Below are 26,502 nucleotides of genomic sequence, written 5' to 3' on the forward strand. Positions count from 1 at the left end.
GAGACCTGTGGAGGGGAGCTTGACTTTGCTCCTGCAGGGGAACCCTGGAGCGTATAGTGCACCTATCCTGGATGCCAGAAAGCTGGAGTTCCATACCCCTGCACCCACCAGTCACTGGCTCTGGGCCTTGAGGCTCAGCATAAATAAACTCCCAGGCACCTGTGGTTTCCATCTGTGCCTATCAAAGGCTTTAGCAACCCAAGGGCAGTTGGATGCAAAAATACCCAAGGCCACAAGACGAACATTGAGCAGGATTAAACAGAATACAAGGACATCTGGGTGGAAGACCCCAGTGCCTGCACATGGAACTATGAAGATCGCCATTTTTTCAGATTAAGAAACTGAGGCTCACATTGTGAAATAACACTCTCTGGAAAGGTGAGTGGCCAGGTCTTGATTTGAACCTATGATTCCAGAGTGTTTGTTCCTTCCACTGAGATTAGTGGATTGCTGGTGTCTGGGGACCAGTGGCTGAAAGCATTGACTTCTCTTGTTTCTTTTTTCTGTAAAAAATATTTATGTTACAGTTTTCATGCCTAAAAAAGCAATAAATAGCAATGAGAACAAGTGATTTACAGATCATGCATAATATGGACAAATCTCACTAGAGTTCTGATGATTGAAAGAAGCCAGACACAAAAGAGTGAGATTCTCTTTATACAAAGTACACACAGAGAAGGAAAAAATTCTTCTCTGGTGATAAAAGGCAGGCTCTTGGTGACTCTTGAGGGTGGGCATTAGGGACTGAAAGGGAGCCCCAAATGTACCTTTTGGAAGCTGGTCATGTGTAGGGTCTTGATTTGAGTGTTGGTTTCACGAATAGGTTCAGTTTGTTAAAATTACTCAAGCTAGGTACTTAAGTGATGTGTGCTTTTTATATGCATGTCATGCCTCAATATAAATTTAAATTGAAGAAAAAATGTAAAGGTGGAAAGGGAGAAAATAAAATTGGGCATAATCCCATTCACTCAGAAATCACTGTGATTAGCCAGGCATGATGGTGGGTGCCTGTAATCCCAGCTACTTGGGCGGCTGAGGCAGGAGAATGGCTTAAACCTGGGAGGTGGAGGTTGCAGTGAGCTGAGATTGTGCCATTGCACTCACTTCAGCCTGGGTGACAGAGTAAGACTCTGCCCACCCCCCCAAAAAGGAAATCACTATGATTAATGTTGTCTTGATGTATATCTTGTAAAATGTTCCCATGTGTGCACACACACACAAACATGCCCACAAACACATGTGAGGGAGTTTCTGGCTGTGTTGGAGGTGAGTATCCTAACCTTGAGGGTGGACCATCTTGTCTTCTGGACTGACAGGAATACAAAGTACACCAGGGTCAGTGGTCTGGAAAGAGCTGGGAAGGGATAGGTCCAAGAGAACCCAGATGTCCCTAGGATCTGGAAGGTGGAGCTCCCAGTGATGAGTGTTTTCACTGAAAGTGTATGTCCCTATTTGCATCCCCACCCCTGCCGATGTGGATTGTGGCCACTTTCACAATTCGTTTACCCTTTTATTCAACAGACATTTGCTGAGTACAGACGAAGTGCAGATACTGAACAATGCACAGGGTCTGGGGAGACAGATAGTGAGAAATAGGCTTAGTTTCTGACCTCAGGAAGCTTTGAGTCAAACAGTGTAGCTCTGATCAAGATACTGCCCTCATAGGAACTTCGTTTGCCTTATCAGAAAAATGAGATTAATAAGGCCCGCCAGGCTAGGTAATTTTGAAATCAAATGGGGGTGACATTCATAAATAACTAGAAAAAAGCATGGACTCCTTTACTCTACACTGCATTGCACACATGATGTAGGAACCTGGTTTGAGCCCAGGTTGTGTTCAGACTGGGATCCAGGCACATCTAGCCAATAGATAAGCTGGCTCTAATCAGAAATATGTTTGCATGCATGTTTAGCAGCTCCCAAGAAAGAACTCGCCGTAAGTCAAGAGGAAGTTGTGACAAGCAGGCTTAACCCAGTAAGACCAACTTCTCTGAGTGGAAGAACCATTCTGATTAGAGAATGAGATCTATACTTAAGAAAGGTTCTGGAGTGTGAAAACTCAAAGAGTAGACTTCCCAAGATGCCCAAACAGGACTCTCTTCTTCTAATTCCAGATGGACCTTGAAGGTGGCAATTATGCAAGGGAGGACATGGTGATGGCAGGTGAGTGGGGTTGTATCCTCTAGTTCAGTGATTCCTGTAGGAAGTGTCTGTGATATTCAGAACTCAGTAGCTCTGGGATGAATGGCATTGTGCTGTGGACATGTGAGTGCCAAGAGAAGAGAGTTGGAGGAGGTGAAGGGGAAGGTCATAGAGATGCCACATAGAAAATGGCTGGACTGGCCCACTGGCAGCCTGAGGCTCCCCTGGGAACTCACAAATGTTTAGGGCATGAAGCCTGGCTGGGGAATCAGGATTCCCTACTTTGGGTGGATTTTAAAGCAGTCTGCTTTCTCTTTCTTTTTCAGGATGAGGGCATACCTTGACTTGTATACAACAGTCCTTTTCTTCTCTCAGTGTTCCTGACTGGCTGTGGGTGGCCTGGACTTGGAAGTGGAGGGAGATTCATTCAGAGAAGAGGTATGGAGCTGCTGTGTTCATCTGCTTTCCCAATTATACCCCCTCTCCTCCAGGGCATTTGCTGGGGGTGGGGGTGGGGGATGGGGGGTAGGTGGTGGGTGGAATAAAGTTCCTTGACTTGGAATAGTGCTCCTCGAACTTTAATGGGAACAAGAAACTCCTGGGGATCTTGTTAAATGCAGATGCTGACTCAGTAGGTCTGGGGTAGGGCCTAGGATTCTGCATTTCTTACAAGCTCCTAGGTGGTGCTGGTGCTGCTGGTACCTGACCACACTTGGAAAAGAAAGACCTGAGAAGTGATAATCAGAATCCTGGGAATCTGGATTTTTAAGTACCAGGATTTTTAAGTATCATAACTTGCTGTTATGATCAGGCAAGTGTGGAAAACCCTGGAATAGATCATCTTGAACAATAAATTAAGCTGAGATTTGAAAGTGTGTTTTTAATTCAAGTTTTTATGAAGTATCTACTTGGTGCTAGTTAGATCTGGGAGGGGCTTGGAACACATCCAGGTATATTGAGTGTTATGTGACTATTCATTAAATAAAATTTGTGAATTTTTGTGGGAGAAAATGCAGGGAGAAGATAGTTCTTTGCTGGTAAGTCATTTGCAGATGTGAAGAGAGATGGGAACCCACACATTAACTAATTTTGCAGAGGGTGGCCGTGATGGTAATTTCAGACACCTGCATAGAAAGAATGAAGTCATCAGACTTGACTAGAGGAGTAAAGCTGGAAGGATCTAGGGTGGCCTGACAGTATCAAAACTTTCAAAAGTCCATCCCCGTTCTGACTTGTACCATTGCAAATGTAGAATTTGTATTGCTTAGTTCAGTGGTTTCCTAAGTCTGCTTGTATAGCCCTGGGGTTCCATGAGACTCTGGTGAGGACCACTGTGTGTTAAGTGTGGAGTGGCCAAGGGCAGGATGAGAGAATGGCGTGGAAAAGGAACCCTATGGTGCTTCATGGAGAGCAGCTTTGCTGGCCTTTGATCAAGGTTCTGTGTGAGCAAATGCTACTATTTACTAAAGCAAGATTTGAAAAACCACTTGCCTAGAGTGTGCCCTCCTTTGGGGTTCCCTCTGTCTAGATAGTGCTTTCTCTCTTCTTTCCATTGTAAACTCCTATTCCATCTTCATAGTACAGCTCAGGTGTGTCTGTCCTAATGCAGCTTTCCTTAAATACCATGCACACCAGCAGTCCTTTTTCTGCATTTTCACTGTCCCTCACTCATACTTCATGTGCTGCTATTAACTTACTGTATTGAACATGTACATCTCTGCATGCCTATTTCCCTTATTACACCAGGAGCTCCTTTAGGCAGACATGACGTCACCTATCTCTGTTCATGGGCATAAAGTGTGCCTGGCTTAAAGTAATTATGGTTAAATGCTTGCAGAATGGGATTCCACCTGGTTAATGTTTCCCCGATTAAGAAGCACACCTTCTTTCCGTTAGAGCCTTAGATGGAGCCAGCGTTTTTATTAAGTCAAGATTTCTTAAATGGTTAATAATGTCTCTTTGCCTCTCCTGGAAATTGCCAGGTTTGGCAAGAACAGGTAAACGTGTTCGATAATATCCCCTTTCCTGTCCTCTTGCCCTCACAGACGGTGTTGTGCTTTTGAATTTTTTTCTTGGAGAGACTAGACATTTACTTTCCTCCACTTCCCCTGAGATATGATCGAATACCCAATGCAAAGGTTCAGAGTTGGTGAACAACTTAAAGCTCATATTGAATAAAAGATCTGGCTGCTGGCACCATGTGGGGCATTGCAGTCTGATGATTCTTTTCCCAGAGATGTGGGACTTGCTGATACAGGCCTCCCATTTATGCTCCACAAAGGGTGCAGCTGAGATGTCTGGAGCCTGTTCTGAGAAGCTGGGCCTTCTGCTCTCCTAGTGTTGATCAAGAGGCTCCAGATATTTCCTTGAGGCTATTCAAGAAGCAGAAAGTTGTGCAGGAGCAGATACAGAACGAGGCCTGTGAGAGTCAGTGACCTGCCTTGATTCATTTTGCAATGTGAATTGAGAACTTCAAGTTTTGAAGCTGCTAATTAATTGGTCAGGATCCTGTCTTGAGTATTTTTAGGGGGTTTAGCTAACTCTGTCTGCTTTAAAGGCACTGATTACCTTGGTGGACCTTTTTTGCAACCAATCTTGTGATCCAGGGAGCAGTGCTTCTAAAGTAGGAAAATAGGATGGGGATAAACATTGATCATTTAACCCTCAGACACTGGGCACGCACCATGTGCTAGATTTTTCTGCCAGGTACTGGGGTAAGAATAAGGCAATGCAGAAGCTTAATGGACTGGCAAAAGCACAACCAGGCCGGGCGTGGTCACTCACGCCTGTAATCCCAGCACTTTGGGAGGACGAGGCAGGTGGATCACGAGGTGAGGAGATCGAGACCATCTTGGCTAACACGGTGAAACCCCGTCTCTACTAAAAATACAAAAAATTAGGCGGGCGTGGTGGTGGGCGCCTGTAGTCCCAGCTACTCAGGAGGCTGAGGCAGGAGAATGGTGTGAACCCGGGAGGCGGAGCTTGCAGTGAGCCGAGACCGTGCCACTGCACTCCGGCCTGGGTGGCAGAGCAAGACTCCGTCTCAAAAAAAAAAATAAAATAAAATAAAAAAAACACGACGAATTCACCTTCTCTTGATTGTTGAGTCAATGTAGTTGGTCAATACAGACCAGAAAATCAGTCTGATGGATTGAATTGGCCAACCAATCTAGACAAAATAGAAAAGCTGGCTATATGTGTAGGCAGAATGGGGACAGGGGAAGAAGGAATGTTTCAAACTGGTTATAAGTATAGACAGTGGGCGGAGGATAAATCATGGAAAAAACTAGTTTTATGTGTAGACATAATGGGATAAAGGGTAGGCTTGGTGAACACACAAAACGGTAGATGTATTCTCGATGGGAAAATTAATCCTTTTGGCAATTCCAGTTATGAGGATGTTCCATGAATGGAATGGTGATCTGAAATCCTGTTGATCCATGCGGATGGTTGGTTGCTGGAGATCTGAGGGGCGTGGATGAGAAGATTAGGAGTAACTTCTCTATCAGGTGAACCCCATCAGATATTGTTAAGTGTCAAAATTATGATGTTGATTGTATTTACAGTGATAACATAACTGCCACGATGGTCATCTCTCAGCACTTATTGGTTCTCTACATAGTATTGATGATGGTGATGATGATAATAGCAATAATTATTGAACATCTACAAAATGTCAGATGCTTTCTATGATTTTTTTTGAGTCTCCTAACAACCTACAATGCAGGATTTACAGCCAGTATTTTATAGGTAAGGATTCTAAGGTCAGAGAGGTTAATTTCCTTGCCAAATGTCTGGTGAATACACCATGTAAAGGAGTGCCTACCAGTGTGCGCTGGAGTCAAGTATTGGGGTTTGGGTGCCTCCTTTGACATTTAAGAGCTTGATTGACCTTGGGCAATCTGTGAAACTTTTCTATGCCTTGGTGTTCTTATCTGTAAAATGAGACTGTTGTGAGGATTTAATGTGCCTGTCATTAAATGATCAACAAATGTTAGCTGTTGCTGCTGCTGTTATTACTATTGATGGCTAGGCTGTGAGCCAAAGACAGACCTGTCTGGTTATAAAACAGTGTCCTTTCTTCTGTACCTCACTGCCTTCTGGAAACAGGGGAGAGTAGGAAGTGAGGTTATTCCATACTGTAATTTATCCCTTTTTTCTAGCGTGTGGATCTCCACCACTCCAGACACTCTTGGACACCTGGAGTGCTGCTTTGGAAATGCACCTGCCCAGAGTCCAGGTGGCCCATTCTTTTTGTAGCCAATGACAAAGGCAGAGGCCACTCACCAGGTGGAAATAAACTAAAGTCTCTGCTCCCCAGTGAGGGTGACACCTCAGTGTCTCTCTGTCCGCCAGAGTCCACCTCCTGACAGGCCCATTAGTGCCCTGTCCTCCTGACTGGCCATATTGGAAGCCAGGGAGCGAGTGACCATGACCCCATTGCTCAGAGCCTCTGGTTAATGCTCACTTCCTGAGCTGGCTCTGCTTCCTCCACTGTGTCTGATTAAAACAGCCAGGGGCGACCCAAATATAGCCCAAAATTGTTGGTTAAAATCTTTTCAGTTTCAGGCAACAGAAACCTACTGTGGCAGTGTACACAAAATGGAAGACTTATTGTAAGACCTCAGGGCTGCCACATAGAATCCAAGTGCCAAAATGCAGCTGAGGACCCAGAAAACTGTAGGGATTCCCTGGAATGAACACTGTACCTCTCGTTCCATGTCACTATGCACAACTGCAGCATTCTTTTCTTCTCAGAACTCGCTTTCTCTGCTACTCCCATGTGGAACACACGGCTACCCCCAACACCTGTGTTTTCATGCATAGGTCAAGCCACATGGAAATTTTCTGTCTTCCACATCTAAATACTAAGGAAACATCTCTCATTGGCCTCGCCTGGACTACGTCTTTACCACTGACCAACCTGATGAAACTGCATTTGGATATTAAACATCAATATAAATTCCAATTGGGAATATGGAAATGCTAACCAAATGAAAAGGAAAGGGATTACACAAAACTTTGCACCACAGGATCACCACTCTGTAAACCTATTAATGTTTACAATTAAAGATGAGAAGAGGCCGCAGTGAGATGCATTAAATGGCTTGTATTGTGGTAAACTTGTATTTTGCCGCTATTGCTATTATTAATAACAGTAATTGGCATCTATGCTGTCCTGTATAGTTCAGTATTCGAGGCTGCTGTGGGTGGACATTCTTCATATTTGTAAATAGGAAAACTGAGGGTCAAAGTTGTTGCCTCTGCTAGTAAGTCATAGAGTCAAACCCCAGATGTCATGTTCTCCCAGCTGCAGCGTATTGCATCTCAAGTTGTAAAGTTGACCAAAGAGAGAATTTTAAAATCATTTCTGTGTGTGACAGGAGTGTTCCAGGCTGGTGACATCTGTAGAGGGAGTCCCGAAACCATATATGCTGAAGGGAAATACAGAATGGAGGTTTCCTGGGGTAAGAAGCCAAGAGGAAGTAAAAAGATTCAGTGTTCTCTTCTATGGGTTCAAGGAATGGCTGGGTGTATGGCTAACCCTCTATGTCAAATCTTGCATAAGAAACATACCAGAAAAGACTTATGAACCTTATGTAGTCCAAACTGCTCAAGGAATGCCTGAGTTTCCATTATTAGAGATGCTTTTGTATTATGGGACCCTTCTAGGCCTGTGATTCTCAGGATTTGAGAGACCAACTTACATTTGTAAGTCCCCCATTGAAGATATTATACCTCTCTGAAAACTGTTATGCCCCACGTATGATCCATGTTTTCCTGCCTTTTTGTTTGTTTGTTTTGTTTTGAGACAGAGTTTTGCTCTTGTTGCCTAGGCTGGAGTGCAGTGGTTCACTGCAACCTCTGCCTCCTCAGTTCAAGTGATTCTCCAGCCTCAGCCTCCTGAGTAGATGGGGTTATAGGAGCCCGCCACCAGGCCCAGCTAATTTTTGTATTTTTAGTAGAAATGGGGTTTTACCATATTGGCAGGGCTGGTAACTCCTGACCTCAGGTGATCCATCTGCCTCAGCCTCCCAAAGTGCTGGGATTACAGGTGTGAGACACCGCACCCGGCCTTTCTTGTCTTTTTTTTCAACAAAGAATATAAGACCGAATATTGGTTGAATGAATATCTATAGGCAATTCACCTACACATGTGATAGCTTCCATTTCAAGGACATTACACTGTTTGCTAACATGAAAAGAGTGGAGATATTTTGCCCCATATCAAACACAAATTGGGGATAATTGTAATTTTTCAAAGACCAAGAGGAGAGACAAAATGTCCAGCCTTAGTCTGTAGTAATTTTGGCTTTAGAAGAGAATAGGTAATGTATTTCAAAAGCCAGAACATACCCAGTTAAAGGGTCTGCAGGAGGCACCGCTCTGGAGAGCTAGGTGGGTTCCCATTCATCCTCTACTGGGATAGTCCACCTGTTCAGAGATGAAGATTTGGGAGCTCATAATGCTAATGATGTATAATTTCACTTTCAGCTATTTTATTAAGCTGGTCTTTCCAGGTTCATTATCATTAATATTTACGGTTGGAATATGTTCCTCCAGAGACTCTGCAAATAGCTCTTCTATTGTTCAGGTAAAATTTATAGCAAGTTAGACTAAGAGCACTATATGAACCCAGGCTTGCACTTCCCATAGGAATTGAAAGCTTTGCTGATGGTTTTGGATGGGTGTGAATCTTCAGTCTATAGGTCCAGCCATCTTTTAGATATAGGTCATTAGCTATGCTGTTATGAATCCAAGAGGGAATATGAAGTTGTATGTGCCAGAAGGGAGAGAGGTGTGGTACAAACTTCCTGAGATCACATCCTCCTTTGTTGTAACTGGCTCTGGCAAATTCTTCCTTTTGCTGCCACAGTCTCTGCCCCAACAAAGCCTCACAGTTTCCTCTGGATGCAAAGGTACAGGCAGGAGTGTAATGCACCTACTGTGAGTTTCCTGCCCAGTGGGACGGAAGTGTCTTCCTCCCCTGAAGAGCCCACATAGAGTTCTGGCACTTTCAGCCGTGCCATCTGCACCTGCCAGGGATTTCACACTGCTATGTTGCAAATAGGGCTTGAAATTTCTGGCTGTGTCAGGAGGAAGGAAGTGGCTTTACCACTTAGCCATGCATCTGATGACAAGCTCTGGGTGGGCAGGAAACTATGGGGAGAAGACAGATTTGGGTATTAGAATTAAATGTTACCTCTAGTACACTTTAAAACAATGAGCTATTCAGTGCCTCCTAAAAACAATTTTTGGGGATGGTATGGAGGGGTCTCACAAGGGCATGAGCCCTGATAATGTCATAAGTGCCAGTTCGATAGGCATGGCCAGACCAATACGAGTTCACATACTTGATGTCTTAAAGACACCTGACACCAGGCTCAGGTGAAATCCTCACCTGTAAAACCAAAGGGTCACATAGATGATCTCTATGGTTCTTTCCAGGTGTGATGATCTGAGACTCTAAAAAGAAGGGATTTCCCTTCGCTAGTGTATTTCCTTGTCATTTAGATTCTAGCAAGACCTTGTTTATGTTGGAAACTTAGCAGATGCCGAAGCTGTCCAGGGCTGAGTGAGTACCATGTTACTCAGGCTTCACTGCGCTGAAGGAAGAGGTTGAGATGAGGGCAGTCACTCACCTGTGATGAAGACCCACTCTGCAGCTTCATTTCCTGTCATTACAGACTGTGTCTGGGCCCAATCAGGAGGAGCTTATGGGAAATGGGGGGCAGGTGGCACTGGGGTCTCTAGGGAGAGCAAATATAAATTGGATACCACCTAGAGGTCGCGAAATGGAGAATAAGTTTCTAAGAACAGCTAAAAAACGAAAGAGACATGACAACCAAATGCAACATGTGACCCTTGATAGGCCCTTAGATTTTTTTTTAAAAAAGGCTATAAAGAACATTATTGGGACCACTGTGTCAATTTGAATATGATTGCATGTCATATGATATTATTGCATTAATATTAAATTTCTTAACTATGAAATTGGTGTGGTGGTTATGTAAGAGGATTCTTTAATTTTGGAGAAATACCTGCTATTATAGTATCTGCAGGTTTTATATGCTATGTGTGTGTGCATATATATCTATCTCTATATATAATATGTACTTACAGAGAGAGATGAAGCAAATGTCATAAAATATTAACAGTTGGTGAATGTAGGTGAAACTTGTATGGTGTTCCTTGTGCTATTCTTTCTAATCTTCCATAAGTCTGAAGTCTTTTAAAATAAAAAGCATGCGAAAATGGCCCCAAAGTCAGCAATGTGCCATAGCGTAGCTTCCCTATCCTACAATCCTTCTGGGTTTATTCATCCCACAGGTTAAGGCAGACACACTCCTGTTATACTTTGGGCTCATTTCCCTATTTGCTCTGTTCTCTCTGCAGACAGAGTCAGCAACCTCCTTATAATTGTGTGGCTTGATGATGTGAGGAATATGAGTTGTCCCTAAAACTCATTTATATGTGTCTTGGGCTACTTCTCCTCAGCACTCAAGTAAGAGCCATTTTTGAGTGACAGCAACAGTGTCAGCAAAAGCAAACGTTTGTTGAATATTCACTGTGTGCCAGGTATTTTATCTGTATCAGTTCACCTGATTCTCATAAACAAACCTCGGTTAGGTTCTGTTATCACCCTGTTTTCTAGATGAGGCGATGAGGCTGCTACTGCTGACAAGCAGTGGAACCAGAATTTGAAGAATCTAGGGCCAATGACTCTAAAACCTGCATTCCTGACCACGATTGAGCATGTCTCGGCCTGCAGCTGCATTGCAACTACCTAGAGAACATTTGCAAAATTTACATGTGCAGGCCCTGCTCCCAGGAGTACTGAGTTATGCAGTGGGGCTCAGACATCTGTTGCATGCAAAGGTTTGGTTGTTTGGCTTCAGTCTCTCTTGTCTCCCTCAGCCTTGGGTAAGTTCCGTCCATAACCTGTCTCCTCTCCCATCACCACTTGGGAGAGTAAATCCCTTTAACCTTAGGGATTTGGTGTGGCTCTTCCATTCTGCTGATACCACCCTCTGTCTGGGATGGCTCTGATAACCTCACAGGGTGCAAGTTGGGGCCAGTGGTGTGGCTGAACTAATAAACTTACCAGGCATCATTCTCATACTTGGCTTCACGTGGAGCTGTGGCAGAAACTTAGGTGAAAGTGCCTGTGGACCCTTGCGCTGGGTAACCTGTGCCTCCTGACAAGAATCTTCTGGGGAAGGAGGACAGAGGCACAAGGAGGAGGAGCAGGCTTCAGCTGTATCTGCAATGTTTCATTTCTTATTTTTTGGATGAATCTCAAGAGAACGATGCAGAGGGAAAAAGTCAATCCCTAAAGGTTACATACTGTATTATTCCGCTTACTTTTTTTTTTTTTTTGAAACAGAGTCTAACTCTGTTGTTGCTCAGGCTGGAGTGAAGTGGTACGATCTCAGCTTACTGCAACTTCTACCTCCCAGATTGAAACGATTCTCCTGCCTCAGCCTCCCGCGTAGCTGGGATTACAGGCACACGCCACCATGCCTGGCTAGTTTTTGTATTTTTAGTAGAGACGGGGTTTCACCATGTTGGCCAGTCTGGTCTCGAACTCCTGATCTCAGGTGATCTACTTGCTTCGGCCTCCCAAAATGCTGAGATTATAGGCGGGAGCTACCATGCCTGGCCTACGTAACATTTTTGATATTAAAAAATTATATAAACGGAGGACAGCTTAGTGGCTGTCAGGGGTCAAGAGTTGGAGGGAGGTGCTACCAAAGGGCATCTGAGGAATCCTGCCAAGATATTCTGTATCTTGATTGAGTCACTGTCAATTTCTTGGTTGTGATACTGTCTTAGTGTTTTGGAGGATGTTGCAACAGGGGGAAACTGTATAAAGGCACACAGAATCACTATATTATTTCTGAAAATTTCACATGAAACTTCAGTTATCTCAAAATGCAAAGTTTAGTTGGAAAAAAAGAGGCTATAAAGCAAATGTGGCAACATATTAACATCTCTTCTCTATGGGTTTGGGGTGCATGGAAATCTGTTAGATTTGTTGTATTATTTTCTTGATTTTCTCAATGTTTGCAACATCCAGTAAAAATAAAACCCTCTGGAGTTACCTACTCAGCCTTATATGTGTGAAACCTTGCCTAAGACTCATTCCTGGTCCCCTCAGACTGGTGTGCTAGAAGAACAAGTCCAAGGGATGGATGAGCTGCTTAGGTTGGAGCTGACCCCAGTGGGAACCATGCTTCTGACTCCCTACTGTCCTTATTTAACCTGGGAAACCACTGAACACTCTTTGAGTATTGGGACTTTCTACTCTGCTTATAGCTCCCACAATGCTCTACTGAATCTCCTTGGTATACCATAGAAATGGGCGAAATTCTACTTCCGTACTTGACGACAGCTACTTCTAGACTAAAAGAATTATCACGGCCGGGAGCGGTGGCTCACGCTTGTAATCCCAGCACTTTGGGAGGCTGAGGCGGGCGGATCACGAGGTCAGGATATCGAGACCACGGTGAAACCCCGTCTCTACTAAAAATACAAAAAAAAAATTGCCGGGCGTGGTGGCGGGCGCCTGTAGTCCCAGCTACTCAGAGAGGCTGAGGCAGGAGAATGGCATGAACCCGGGAGGCGGAGCTTGCAGTGAGCCGAGATCGCGCCACTGCACTCCAGCCTGGGCGACAGAGCGAGACTCCGTCTCAAAAACAAAAAACAAAAAACAAAAAAACAGAATTATCACAAGGAACGCTGTCTTACTAGAATCCTTGGTTTTATGTATTATAAGACAATAGAGACATATATACCAGAATTCATTTATTGTATCACTCAAGTAGAACTTCACAATATAATCAAAAGAGACTAAATGAGACATGCAGAACAGTTTAGATGTAGAAATAGAAAAGAATGTTTGAAAGGTCAGTTAGATTGAAACAGAATTTTAATACTCATGAGAGAGCCAAGTGTTTCCAACCCAGTGTCGCTTAGACAGCCTTGGCCATCGCAGGTCTATTCACATGGATTCTGAATGACAATCAGAAGATATTCCTTATCTATGGAGAGATGGATAAAATCAATTCACCCTTAATTTAAATTTAATCAAGGAATATTTCAACTAGTCTGCTTTTCTGTTCAAAACATCACAGGGACCTTGTGCACACAGATGGTTTCCCACCCCGGCTGCACGTCCGAATTACCTGTTCAGTCTTTAGAAAATACCCATTTCCTAGCGCCTCAGAGATTCTGATTTCATTGGTTTGGGGGGAGTCCCAGGAATGGAAAAAATTTTAAAAAGTCCTCCAAGTGATTTAATGTGTAGCCAGGGTGAGGACACTGGTGTAGGAAAAAACTTTATTCAGTTTATAGGCAACTCTGATTTGATGGATTTACTACAGAGGTTTGTTCTAGATTAGTTTAGTGGCATAGGTCCCATTGTAGAGTCATTTTGTAACATTGTGAACCTAATTCCTTCAGGGAAAGGAATGTTTCTGTGGCTGCTGTCTTCTGGTAGACCTGGGGAATGTACTTTCCTCACAGGGATGGTTTAAGAACCTGCAGGCCTTGGGTTCACTGCCTATCTTATCCCCAGGACAGGGAACATTTCTCCCATTCTGCAGAGTCTGCATGCTAAGTTTGCAGAAAATGAGACCTATATTTTCTAAATTTTTTCATTACTAATAATAAATGCAAGTGGGCAAAAAAATGTTCAAAAGTCATGGGTCATATTAATTGCTAATTTCATACAATTTTTTGGTTGGGATTTTTACATTCAAACATCATTTTGTAATAGAAGAATATTATGTTTTATATTGTATACTAAAATCTGTACTTCCCATTCACAGAAACAAGGCTTTTTATCTAGCAAAGTAGAAAGATGATTTAACTAGGAAATGAAATGCCAAATTACCTGGAGCTACCATGATTTCATGTTTCTTCGATCTGATCCTAAGAAAAGTCAGGTCGTTCTGAGGATCAGTATCACGAACTGTGCTTTTGGCTTTCATTGTCAGTTGATGAAGGAGGCCTGCATATTGAACAGTTGTTGAGTTGTCCAAGGTTGTTCGGATGGGAATACCTATTATGAAACATAATTTTGGTTAATATTTTTTCTGATTACAAAAGTAATAAGTTCATTGTGGAAGTATTGGAAAACACTGATAATTGTAAAGAGGAGAAAAAAGTGATGGCTCATCCCTCTCTGGTAACAATTTTAGTTTATTTCCCTCAAATCCTTTTGTCTCTACATAGATTTTTAAGTATAGTTGTGTGAAACTCTATTTACAAACTTGACTGTTGCTTTTTCCTTCATTAAAATTATAACATACAAGTTGTCCTTGTTGACAATGTCATCAACATTATTTTTAATAACTGCATATTTTACTATTTTATAGACATATAATCAATCTCCTATTGTTTGGCCATTTGGTACCTTATATTTTTTATAGCTAATGGGGAGATGATGAATGTTTTTGTGCATAAATCTTTCAGAAGCCATTAACTGACTACTTGAGTACTAAGTTAACATATTTTTATATGAAATGCACTCCCCCAAACATCTTGTCTATAGTGAGTCTGATCTGAAGTGCGTGATCTGTGACATGGTGTTAGTCTTCTTCCCTGAGGCCAGAAACATAAAGGGATATCACTGCACATGCTAAAGGGTACATCAAAACGGACTCCTCACAGTGTTTCGCGAATCTTAAATTTTATGTTAGAAAATGTGGTAATAAGGATATTGTAGTTTTGCTGTGCATTCCCTGGTTTGCACTCATTTTTGGCTTAAACACTATTAAATTTGGCTACTGTGTGCTCTATTTTTTTTTTTTTGAGACGAGGTCTCACTGTTGTAGGCCCAAGCTGGAGTATGACGGCACGATCTTGACTCATTGCAACCTCCGCCTCCTGGGTTCCAGCAATTCTCCTGCCTCAGCTTCCCGAGTAGCTGAGATTACAGGCACCCACCACCACGCCTGGCTAATTGTTGTATTTTTAGTAGAGACAGGGTTTCACCATGTTGGTTAGGCTGAACTCCTGACCTCAAGTAATCCACCTGCCTCATGCCTCCCACAGTGCTGGGTTTACAGGAGTGAGCCACCATGCCCAGTCTGCTCTATTGTTCTGTTACAGGAGTTTAAAAAAGAAACTATTAGGTGGAAAATTCTAGCCAGAAGAATATGCAAGTGTAATTCAGTTCAGTTGAAATCAATCTAACTCAACTTGGAACACCCAGCATTAATGCCTATTATGTACCAGGCACTGTGGTAGGTATTTTATATATATCGTATCTAATCAGAGATAGACTTCATATTATTTTGAGAACTACTAGATAGCCAGAGAATTCCAGGGATTTGATTTGCAAATGTGCTTTTATTTTAGGAGGAGATATGAAGGTGAATTTGGGATTGCTATCAAATTCCTTAGGTATCCGTATTAAGGGCACTCAAGAAATGAGCCTCACATGGCTCCTGGTTTCCTTCAGAGAATGTAGGTCCAGAAACGATTAAACAAGACAAGCGCTTTCAAGAGTGGAAGAGTGTTACAAACTTAGGATTTTACCAGGTTTTCATAAAAATCTTGAAGACCATCAATTCTGACTTTGAAAAGACTGATTTCTCTTTCTTTTAAGATAACTGCTATGTCCAGAATGTTTTGCTAAACAGTATGAGGATAATATTTACAGGAAAACCTATTCAATACATAAAGCATTATAAAAACCTTGCTAATCTTTTTTATTATGATTTGTTGGCCACTTTTTCTCTGGAAGGCAGTCAGCTCTCTTGTATACCTGAAGGTCACAAAGCATGGATCTTTAACAAGCAGGAAATGGAAATGTAGCAAGCATGCAACCTTTGATGGGAACTTTTTGACGAGCGGTTTTATTTTGCATCCTAAGTAGTGACTACCTACTAAGGGTGCAATGCTCAATAGCAAAACAAGAAATACAACCAGAATAAATTATTTAAAATGTAGATGACAGGATTATGAATCAGTTGCTCAGGTCTATTTAGTCTGTTCATGATCCAAGTCAATAAATAAAACAGCTAGGCTTTTTGAATAATAAGTGTGCAAGGTGGAAACACATGGAGTTTTCCATATCCACCATACACACTTGGAAAAAATCAATCAACAAATATTTATTGAACACTTGCTTGGCACCATGTGAGGTAATTAAAAAAATTTATTGAGAAATAATTTTAGCACATGGTATAAAATTTACCCACTTCCCTTCTGAGAAACAATCACTGGTTTCTTAGAAGCCTTCTAGAGACATTCTAGGTCTATTCAAGAATGTATGTGTTTGTGTTTGTAATCTTCATTTTAATGATACCATTGTCTGTTCTGTACCTTTATTTTTAAATTTAATAATCTTTGGAAATTGTTTGATTCAGTAAACATAAGTCACTCATCAGTGACTGAATAACAGTCTGTTGAATAGATGTTTTGTAGTATACTTAATACGTCCTATTGATGAGCATTTAGGCTGTTCCCAATCTTTTACTTTTGTAAACAAGGCTACAGAATATGTCCTTGGTCATCTCATTTCACATTTATACATTTATATATATGTGTAGGACAAATTCCTAAAATGAAGCTCCTAGAACAAAGAGCATGTGTGTTCTAAAATCTGATGGCACTACTTTACAATATGACTCTCTGTGATCCTAGTAAGCCGGCGCCCGTTATTTCAATTTGTCATCTTCACCTGCACATTTGTGCTTTGGTTGATAGATTGTATTTCAAAATAAAAGGAATTGGCTGGATGGCTGTTACAATCTAATGAAACTCAAATGATAGATTGTTAGAAATGTCAGGAATATTTAAAATTAAGAGCCTGTAGAAATCAGACTTATATACATAAGAAAATACGACAGATCTGACTGCCTGGGTGACAAATATACACATTTGCCAGTATCTCATTCAATGATCAGTGTTGCAATATTGTAAACAATGAATGGTTTTATAAATGAGAAACCAATGCTAACAAAAATCTACTCTAATAAAAACATGTAGCATTGGGCTAAATTGGGAAGACTACTTTACGGTCATCAATAGGAAGTCTGTGTTTCAGTAACAGTGAAACCGAAGGACTATATATAACATGGCATATGATGATATCTAAATGAATAAGCAATAACCACAGATATAATCTGAAAATGCTAAAATGATTTGCCTAGATTTAGTGGACCAAAACCGCTAGTAGAAAACAAGAATACATAAAACACCATCTTAGCTAAATATTTTGGTATTAAATTTCATGGGACTTCCCAAAGCTGAAAAGCTACAAAGCTGCACTGAAATAAATGATGCTTTCATCTAAAATTGAGAAGGTTGTTGAAACTGAGTATTTTATTACATTCTGGTCACATAGCTTATACCATATGCTATTAATAAACATCCTTGCCATATACTCTGGTTATTAATAATCCAACCATAAAAGTAAGCCCCTAATTTATATTTTAGGGAATAAAGGTTAATTTGGCTTTCAGGTAAAAACTCTTAAATACCCAGAAACCTTGAAAAATGTCCTGAATCCTAATACAAACTTATCCTAGTAGAGGTTAATTAGAAGTTAATGGGTATTGAAGGCTGGGCGCGGTGGCTCATGCCTGTAATCCCAGCACTTTGGGAGGCCAAGGTGGGTGGATCACGAGGTGAGGAGATTGAGACCATGGTGAAACCCCGTCTCTACTAAAAAAAAAAAAAAAAAAGAAAAAATTAGCCAGGTGTGGTGGCAGGCACCTGTAGTCCCAGCTACTCGGGAGGCTGAGGCAGGAGAATGGCATGAACCAGGGAGGCAGAGCTTGCAGTGAGCTGAGATCGATTGTGCCACTGCACTCTAGCCTGGACGACAGAGAGAGACTCCGTTTCAACAAAACAAAACAAAACAAAACAAAACAAAACAAAACAAAACAAAACAGAAGCTAATGGGTATTGAAAATAATATTTTGTCGCCTTCGGATAAGAGAAGTGTTAACTGAGGAACCTCAGGAAAATAAAGTGAAAATCACTTTTTGTCTCAGTACTCAGGGTGATCACTATAACATATCCCTACTCTTCCTTCCCTATTTATTTGAAGTGTATGCGTGCACCTGGCCATAGATAGGATTAGAACATGCCGGTAACCGCTTTGTTCTCTGCATTTTTCATCTAATACTGTGAGTAGTTTCCCAAGACACTAAATAGTCTTCAACCTTTTAAAAAGAGTAATGTTCATCAAGTAAATATTACATAGTTACTTTAAAAATTCCCCTACTGTTAGGATACATTTATTTACTTATTTGTTCTATTTATTTATTTATTTATTGCTATTATAAATGATGCCTCAGTGAATATCCTCATACCTAAATATTTTCTTCATCCCTCTTTAGGATAAATTGCTAGTAGTAAAATTGTAGATCAAAGGGGGTGAATATTTTTCAAACCTTTGATGCATATCACCAGGATTACCTACTTTAGACCAAGATCTTCCAAAGAATCACATTAGATGAGTGGTTCTGGGTGTCACAGGTGAATGCACCTTTACAGGGTTGAAGAGTGTCCCCCTAGACCCCCCAAATCCCCAAATTCAAGTCCAATATAAACCTCAGAAGGTGGCCTTATTTGGAAACAGGGTCTTTGCAGATGTAATTAGTTAAGATGAGGTCACAGTGGATTTGGGTAGGCCCTAATCCAATAACTGGGGTTCTTATAATGAAACGGAGAAAGAGACACAAAGATGAGAATGCCATGTGATGATGGAGGCAGAGATTGGAGTGATGTGTCTATAGGCCAAGGAACACTAAAGATTGACAACGACCAGAAGCTAGGAAGAGGTAAGGAATGATCCTCCCACAGAGTCTTCAGAGACAGCATGAGCCTTCGGACATCTTGATTTCAACTTCTAACCTCCAGAACTGGAAGAAAATAGGTTGCTGTTGTTTTAAGTTAACAGGCGTGTTGTAGTTTGTTACTGTAGCCAAAGGAAACTAGCACACCACCTCTATGAAATCACATGGATGGCTCATCTTCGGAGCCATGGCAGAGTGTATGCAAATACCTGGAAATAAAATCAATGCAACCAGATCCACGTACTAGGGCTGGAACGCTTCCTGGAAATATTCTGCATAGTTTGTGACTTACCTGTAAGGCAGATCTTAAATCCTCTCTTCCCCCTGATTATTCAAGCTCGAAAATTTATTATGTTCTATTATCTCTCTCACTCATTTGGCCTTGAGTTGCTGGTTATAAAACAAATCAAATGTTTTATCTGTATAAATGAATTAAAAATCCCCACATTCTCATAACTACTTAATTACTATCAGGTATTGGGTATTATGCCAAGCACTCAACAATTATTGTCTCATTTAATGATGAAAACCCCCAGTAAAATAGGTTATTGTCCATTCTTAGTAGTTAGGAGTTGTAGTTCAGAATTTAAGCAGACTTTCAGTTGGTAGTTGCTCAATAAATATTTACTGATGGATTTTTCCAAGGCACTGAGTTGGTAATAGGCCAATTCCATGGTTGCACCACAAATTATGTGAAGTAGCTACTCTTTTTTTTTTTTCTTTTTGAGAAAGAGTCTCGCTCTTTCACCCAGGCTGGAGTGCAGTGGCGCGATCTCGGCTCACTGCAGGCTCCGCCCCCCAGGGTTCACGCCATTTTCCTGCCTCAGCCTCCTGAGTAGATGGGACTACAGGCGCCGACCACCTCGCCCCGCTAATTTTTTGTATTTTTAGTAGAGACGGGGTTTCACCGTGTTAGCCAGGATGGTCTCGATCTCCTGACCTCTTGATCCACCCGCCTCGGCCTCCCAAAGTGCTGGGATTACAGGCATGAGCCACTGTGCCCGGCCGTAAAGTAGCTACTCTTATTTTAACTAATGCTCTGGAATTTCTGGCACCCCTTGCCCTTACAAATGTCTGAATTAGCAATGAAACCAGCAGAAACTCTTAAGAGGTTGCCACCATAGCTGAGGGTGGAGCAATGTCCCAAAGTAAATGTGATGTGGATTCTTAACAAGGATTGTGCAGCAAAAGCAAGTTTCTGGTAAGTCTACAGATTTCATAGTTGGAAATATATAGGACCTTCTTATGCTATATCCACAAAGACTATATTGTAAATGATACCATTAATTCTCAAAGATTTTTAAATAAAATATGTTCAAGGAACAAGTTCCATTTAAAATAAAGACTGAAATTCTGTACGGTTCATAATGTTGAAACACAAACTACCAACAATGATATTCTCCCTATGTTCTATATGATAGTTTTATTGGCACTTCTGAAATGTTGGAAGAGAATTACCAAAGCTTTAAAACGTAAACAATGTAAAATGCTTCTTAGGAGTATATAGACATTTTTAGACATGTCTTATTCATATTTATGTCCCCAGATCTTAGCAGAGTGTTTGGCATATAACAGATACTCAATAGATGTTTGGTAAGTGAATGCCAGAGCTAAAATATATAAATATATTTTTGATGTCAAATTCGAAGATGTTTGTCTTAAGGACTAACACGGCAAACAGGTTCCTGGTTGGCTTCTGTATGTCAAGAAGACAGCCTGTGATATATTTACCTTCTGCATTTACAACCATAGTTCCAATAACCCCTTTATGACTCTGGATCCTCTTTAAGGTCTCCTCCACCTCTGCCTGAAAGAGACCAGGAAGATAATTAACCAAAAGGGCCCTGTGGTAACTTCAACCCTAAGGAGAATAATGTTTAGACAGATACCTACTCCCCTACCTCCTCAATCTAAGGTGCCAGGTGTGATAATCTCAGATTTTTAAAAGGCAGCTTTGAAATTGTCAAGTCCCACATAAATACTTACATAAGACCTCCTGGATACAATCCTGACAAATCTCTTGGCTTGAACCCTTGTAGAGACAGAGAGCTTACTGCCTCACAGGAGTTCACGCCATTTTTAACTGTTTCCATTTACTAGAAAAGTATTCTTTACATTGCATGGAAATTTGTGCTAGATTATCTTTCATTCATTGACCCTGCTGTATTCAAATGAAAATTCCTATCCTACATTATAGTGCTTTAAATATTTCTAGAGCTATATCATGGCCTCCCTCTGTCTAAAAGTAGTCCTTATTGAGAAATCTTATTTTCATTAATGTGACCTAATCAGTTCAGATGATTAAATTTAAAGGATATTCTATAAAAACAAAGTATTCCAGGATTCTAGGATTTTCTTGATAACTATAGCTTGCATCTCAGTGCAAGCTGAATGTTCAACTAGAATGCTATTCTGGAATCTATTATTGTGTTGTGTTTTTTTTTTTTTTTTTTTTTTTTGTGAGACGGAGTCTCGCTCTGTCACCCAGGCTGGAGTGCAGTGGCGCAATCTCGGCTCACTGCAAGCTCCGCCTCCCGGGTTCACGCCATTCTCCTGCCTCAGCCTCTCCGAGTAGCTGGGACTACAGGCGCCCGCCACCACGCCCGGCTAATTTTTTGTATTTTTAGTAGAGACGGGGTTTCACCGTGGTCTCGATCTCCTGACCTTGTGATCCGCCCGCCTCGGCCTCCCAAAGTGCTGGGATTACAAGCGTGAGCCACCGCGCCCGGCCCTATTATTGTGTTTTAAACTCATTTGGAATCTGAAGTGTAGAGTGTATTGTATGTTTTCTTCCCCTCTAGAAAACTCAAAGACAAGAACGATCTTTTCCAAACCTGCAAATTGTTCATGACTGAGTAATCACTGGATATTCTGAATTCAAACAGTGTTCTGCAAATTCTCTTGATGAGGGTTTGCTATGTTCTTTTTTCTTCAGTATTACACAGGTGAACATTATCTTACTTCAAGATAGTTTTCCTTTGCACTTGGTATGGGCAGGAGCACTGATTTTCTCTATTTCAGCATCAGAGCCAATGTTTTCTTAACTTTAGGCATTTGTGTACTAGATTCATGATTCTTGCCATTATGAATGCCATGTATATTATTTATCTAGGTGTTCTTTAAATTATCTCACTGCTAAAAGCTTAAATAAATGCATTTTAAGAGGAAACCATATGTCACTACCACAAATGGAAACCTGATGTTACTCCTCATAAATAGAAATAACTGTAAAACAAACAAAATGAACAAAATGAAGAGAGGACATATCATTAAATTCTACTGCAATGAAAGCTCTGAGCCTGAGGCCTGCTCTTCGGATGAAAAAATGGAAATTTCCAAATGACAGTGGCATTAAGGACCTAAGAGTAACAGAAATTTTCTCCTGTATGTAGTCTGAAGGTTGAACAAAATGGAAGAGGAATAACCTTCTCACGATGTGATTCACTCTTACTTAGCATTTCTGGGCCATCTTATGTAGTAACAATGTTTGCATCTCACTTTGAGAAGCACTGCACGAAACCGTAAGCGTTGAACAGGGGATCAATAATTTACTGCATTTCGGGCAATCTTTTTTTTTTTTTTTTTTTTGAGACGGAGTCTTGCTCTGTCGCCCAGGCTGGAGTGCAGTGGCGCAATCTCGGCTCACTGCAAGCTCCGCCTCCCGGGTTCACGCCATTCTCCTGCCTCAGCCTCTCCGAGTAACTGGGACTACAGGCTCGGGCAATCTTTAAGACGATGTCCACAGCTTCTTATAGCCACTGTGTCCTCATTTATCTTTCTCCCTTTACTTATCTCCCAAACTCCTTTGTTTTCTTTCCCTGGCCTTTCCATTTCTCCACCCAGTTGTTTCTCTTCTCATGATTTCTGAGTGCTCTTAGTATAATTTCTTAATTCCCATCTCCAATCCCCATTTCATTCTTCTCTTAACGCCCTTTGCTTTCCACAGCCTCTACTTTTTTTTTCTTACCTCTTTTTCTGGGGGGGAGGGGGGCGGGTCTCCCATCACTTCTTTCCTTTTTCTTTATTTCCCTTTCTTCTTTCTCAGTATCTTCCCTTCTCACACTTACATTCCCTTGCTTTCCCTGTCCCACCTCTTCCTTCTCTCTAAGGGTCTGATTTTTTTTCCTCTCCAGCTCGGCCTCCCGCCCCCCTCTTTGGAAACTTTCCTGGCTCCCCGGATTTCTCACTCCCCTGAGCATTCTTCATCCTCTCGATCTCTCTCTTTCCTTTCTTAACATCACCCCTTCCTATGTACCACCCCCGCGAAATCAATTGCCAAGACAGCTTCCACTCATCTAGACATCTTCTTCCCCCTTTCCAAGGTCTCCCTCTCGCCCCTCCAGGAAGATCCTGGAGCCACCAGCCTCCGCCGCGGCCCCAGGACCGCCTGTGCCTGGGTGGGCCCCAGAAGCTGGGCGCGAAGGTCCTTGCCCGTCGGCGTCCTTGGAACGGCGGGGCGTGGACGGAGACCCCAGATTTACCATCGAGGAGGCCGCGAAACTCTGGGCTCAGGACGGCGGCACAGCCTCCCGGGATGTCAACAACGCTACCCGCCGTTGCTAGGAGACAAAGAAGGAAATGGTCCCCCGGAAGCGTCAGGGCTGCGCCTGCGCGCTCGCGGGTCGGCTCTTCCGCCCTGACCGTGCTCCTCATGCCTCCCGGCCGCCGTAGGCGAAGGTTCGCGGAAGCGGGGTGCAGGCGCTCACCTGAGGTTCGCCCAATCCTGGAGCAGTGGGTCCCGGGAGGGAAGAGGGAAGTGGGTCAGACTCCCGGCCTGTGTTCGTCCATTTATTCATTCACTGAGGCACCAATTAATGTAATAACCACTCATTCGTTCAAAAACTGCCGATTCACCACCCACCAGCCGCCAGGGAGACGGACAAAATGCACCAAACAAAATGCACGAAACAGTACCGGAAGCAGTAATGTCCACGTGTGATACTTGCCCTGGAGCAGAAACAGGGGACAGGGCCATCTGACTCCGGGGTTGGGCTGCTCTAGGGGTTTGGCGATAGTCTTAGCTGCCTGTTACCGTCCATTAGTACTGCCCTGTGCAGAGCAGATAGTGTTCGCTTGCCTCCCAATAGTTTTTATATTGAAGAAAAATATATCAGAGCGTCAAATAGTACAAGCTTATGTACTTAAAAAAATTACTTTATATCTGTCTACTCCAAGATCAGTAGAGTAAGCACAGTTGCACATTTTATGTTCTCACCTAGTTATGGCACCCTCTTCCTGTTCTCAACTCCATTGAAGAGTTGCTACTTGTCAGTATTTCTGTTAGTTGTCAGTATCCATTAGGATCTGTATTTTTGCCATTTTAAAAATCAACAGTTCTGAGTTACTAAAAAATTGCAGGTGGTAGTTCCAGAAGTTCTATACATTGCCATTGAAGAGCATTCCATGGGTGTTTAAGGAACTGTTGGAGGAAACACGTTAAAGATCTGTTAGGGATGGTCAGAAGTCACTTGACCTTTTGAGGGACATTGATAATATCCTTATAGCCTAGGAGGAAAAGAGCCACTATTGTACGAAGAAGCACAGCAAGAAAATTTTATGGCTGGAGTCGTGTTATGACTTCCTGAGGTTAGAGGAGGACAATTACTGATTACAAAATACAAGCTGTATGTGGGGAATGCATCTTCATAGGGATCATGCCATGACCACTTGCTGTAATACCGATTCTGTTTGTGCATCCATTTCCAGAAAGTAGTCTCACACTAAACAAGGCATGCATCGTGCTAGGAATGTCAACTGGATTCTGAATGGGCCATGTTAGGGATGCCCTGGGACAGTTTTGAACTCATTGGCAGGCTTGGACTCAATGATCCATTTCAACTCCACATCTGTCATTTTATTATATTAACTACAGCAATACTCTGAGAAGCTGTAGTTCTGCTCTAATTTTTGTTGAAGTTTGGGTGATTCTGATCACTGTAGTTCTCTCCTTTTTTTCCCTCCAAGAAATCTGTGTATCTCAGAAAGCCAGTTCACTATTAATAGCCAAAGAATCCCACTTGACTCTCAACACCCAGGTACTCCAACAAAGTTGCTTTGGAAAGGACTGCTAGAGCCGTGGGGAAGGAGTCTGAGTCTGGTGTGTGTACGTTTGTGTGCTTGTGTGTGTATGCATGCATGTGTGTACAGATCTGGCTCTTACCTGATTGACTATAGCTACCATTTTGCAGTAATACAAATACAGGTCTTTACAGAAATACTGGCTGAGTTGAGTGAAGACTGATTCTTGGGTTGTCTGGGTGTTTCTGATCAAGGAGATTCCACTTGATTGTGTAGCCATTTGGTTTTCTTGCAAAAATCAGTGACAGTGCGCCATGTCTGATATGTCAGTCAGCTTTAATGAAGGAACTAACTGCATATGCATGGAGTGTGAATTTCCTTGTTTCTAGAGTCAGGTTGTCAAGCTCATTCAATAGCTGACAGCTGTGATTAGAGCAAAGGACGATTCTAGCATAAAACGCACTGACAGGAGAACCCAAGTGCTGAAAAAGAATTAAGAAGTAGCCAAACCGACTTCCAACCAACAGTCAAGTTTGACTCTGTGCACAGAAAATCAATGAGGACAACTTGAGCCATTTCCCCCTTATCAATTTTTCACTTCTAATTATTCGTTGGAGGTAGCTCGGTTTAATTTTCATGCCTTTTTTGGACCTGTAATGAATATCCAGAGCTGTGCTCTATAAAGTGCCTTTGCAATGTCTTACATGTTTCCTACCCCATCCTCAATATATGTGAATTCCCCTTTTACCGTCTCCTCTTTCTCCCGTCCCCTGAGCCTTTCTTTTGACTCATAGTAAGTGCTAAATAACTTTGAACGTAAGGGAAAATATTAATGAATCATACTTTTTGCAAGTACTCTGACTTAACCCCAAAAGTGATACATGCAGAGACCAAGTCCACTATTTTTCACTTATAATTTTGTTAGAAGGAAATGATTTTCTTCTGGGAGTCTCTCTTGCTCTTTGATACTTTGCTAGTGCTCTCTGGTTAGCTTGAAGAAATCCAGATAACTTAATGATCTTGAGTTTTTTTCTTGGTATTTTCTATACCAACCCATATAGCTATCTTTGGCATTCCTGGCAGTTGGCAAATTTTATGAGCTGGGCTGTGGAATAAATTTTGTGCCCATTTTCTCATAAGGCATTGTTTGTCACTTACCAGAACTTGTCCTGGTATTCTACTGGTTTCCCTCCAGAAAATAGACACTACATTCTTCTAACATGTTCACAGGCTAGGCTGGTGGCTTACATCTATGACCCCAGTGTTTTGGGAGCTGAAGCAAGAGGATTGCTTAAGGCCAGTAGTTTGAGAACAGCCTGGGCAACAAAGCAAGACATCATTTCTACTAAAAATTAAAAAAAAAAAAAGCTGGGCGTGGTGGTGCAAGCCTGTAGTCCCAGCTACTTGGGAGGCTGAGGCAAGAGGATCACTTGAGGCTGGGAGTTTGAGGTTGCAGTGAGCCACAATCACACCACTCTCAACAGCCTGGGTGACAGAGTAAGACTTGTCTCAAATAAAAAAA

General features: G+C 42.0%; 1 protein-coding gene and 1 long non-coding RNA gene across 4 annotated transcripts in view; one reads left to right on the forward strand and one right to left on the reverse strand.

Moving 5' to 3' along the window:
• The first annotated feature begins 2,398 nt into the window (after positions 1-2,398).
• The window catches only part of LOC131383767 (uncharacterized), a 276,937-nt gene continuing 252,833 nt past the window's right edge, over positions 2,399-26,502 (forward strand). Inside the window, exon 1 of one of the 2 annotated variants that reach the window (XR_009214024.1) lies at positions 2,399-2,580. This is a non-coding gene — a long non-coding RNA (uncharacterized LOC131383767). Of the gene's footprint in view, positions 2,581-23,610; positions 23,674-26,502 lie in introns of those variants that run through there. The other variant, XR_009214023.1, reaches the window with a different exon arrangement.
• DYNLRB2 (dynein light chain roadblock-type 2) lies at positions 12,939-23,560 on the reverse strand. 2 transcript variants are annotated; one of them, XM_032156361.2, is made up of 4 exons: positions 23,444-23,560; positions 20,694-20,769; positions 14,042-14,209; positions 12,939-13,187 (listed from the first exon to the last, which is right to left on the reverse strand). In XM_032156361.2, exons 1-4 carry the CDS (start codon positions 23,444-23,446, stop codon positions 13,144-13,146), a joined length of 291 nt encoding a protein of 96 aa, XP_032012252.1. In that variant the 5' UTR covers positions 23,447-23,560; the 3' UTR covers positions 12,939-13,143. The 2 variants fall into 2 exon arrangements, with proteins under 2 accessions (XP_032012252.1, XP_058296446.1); XM_058440463.1 differs by lacking the exon at positions 23,444-23,560 and adding an exon at positions 22,930-23,433.

This window comes from Hylobates moloch, unplaced genomic scaffold (assembly GCF_009828535.3).
Source record: "Hylobates moloch isolate HMO894 unplaced genomic scaffold, HMol_V3 SCAFFOLD_6, whole genome shotgun sequence".
Classification (NCBI taxonomy): domain Eukaryota; kingdom Metazoa; phylum Chordata; class Mammalia; order Primates; family Hylobatidae; genus Hylobates; species Hylobates moloch.

Coding starts and splice junctions, on each gene's coding strand:
- DYNLRB2 (XM_058440463.1), bottom strand. CDS start 22,965: ATGGGAGACCCGCCCCCCTCCCCCCCAGAAAAAGAG. Junction 20,770..22,929: donor CCTCCCCCCCAGAAAAAGAG/GTAAGAAAAAAA, acceptor GGTCTCTTTCAG/GCAGAGGTGGAGGAGACCTT. Junction 13,188..14,041: donor TGAAATCATGGTAGCTCCAG/GTAATTTGGCAT, acceptor ATCTCTCCATAG/ATAAGGAATATCTTCTGATT.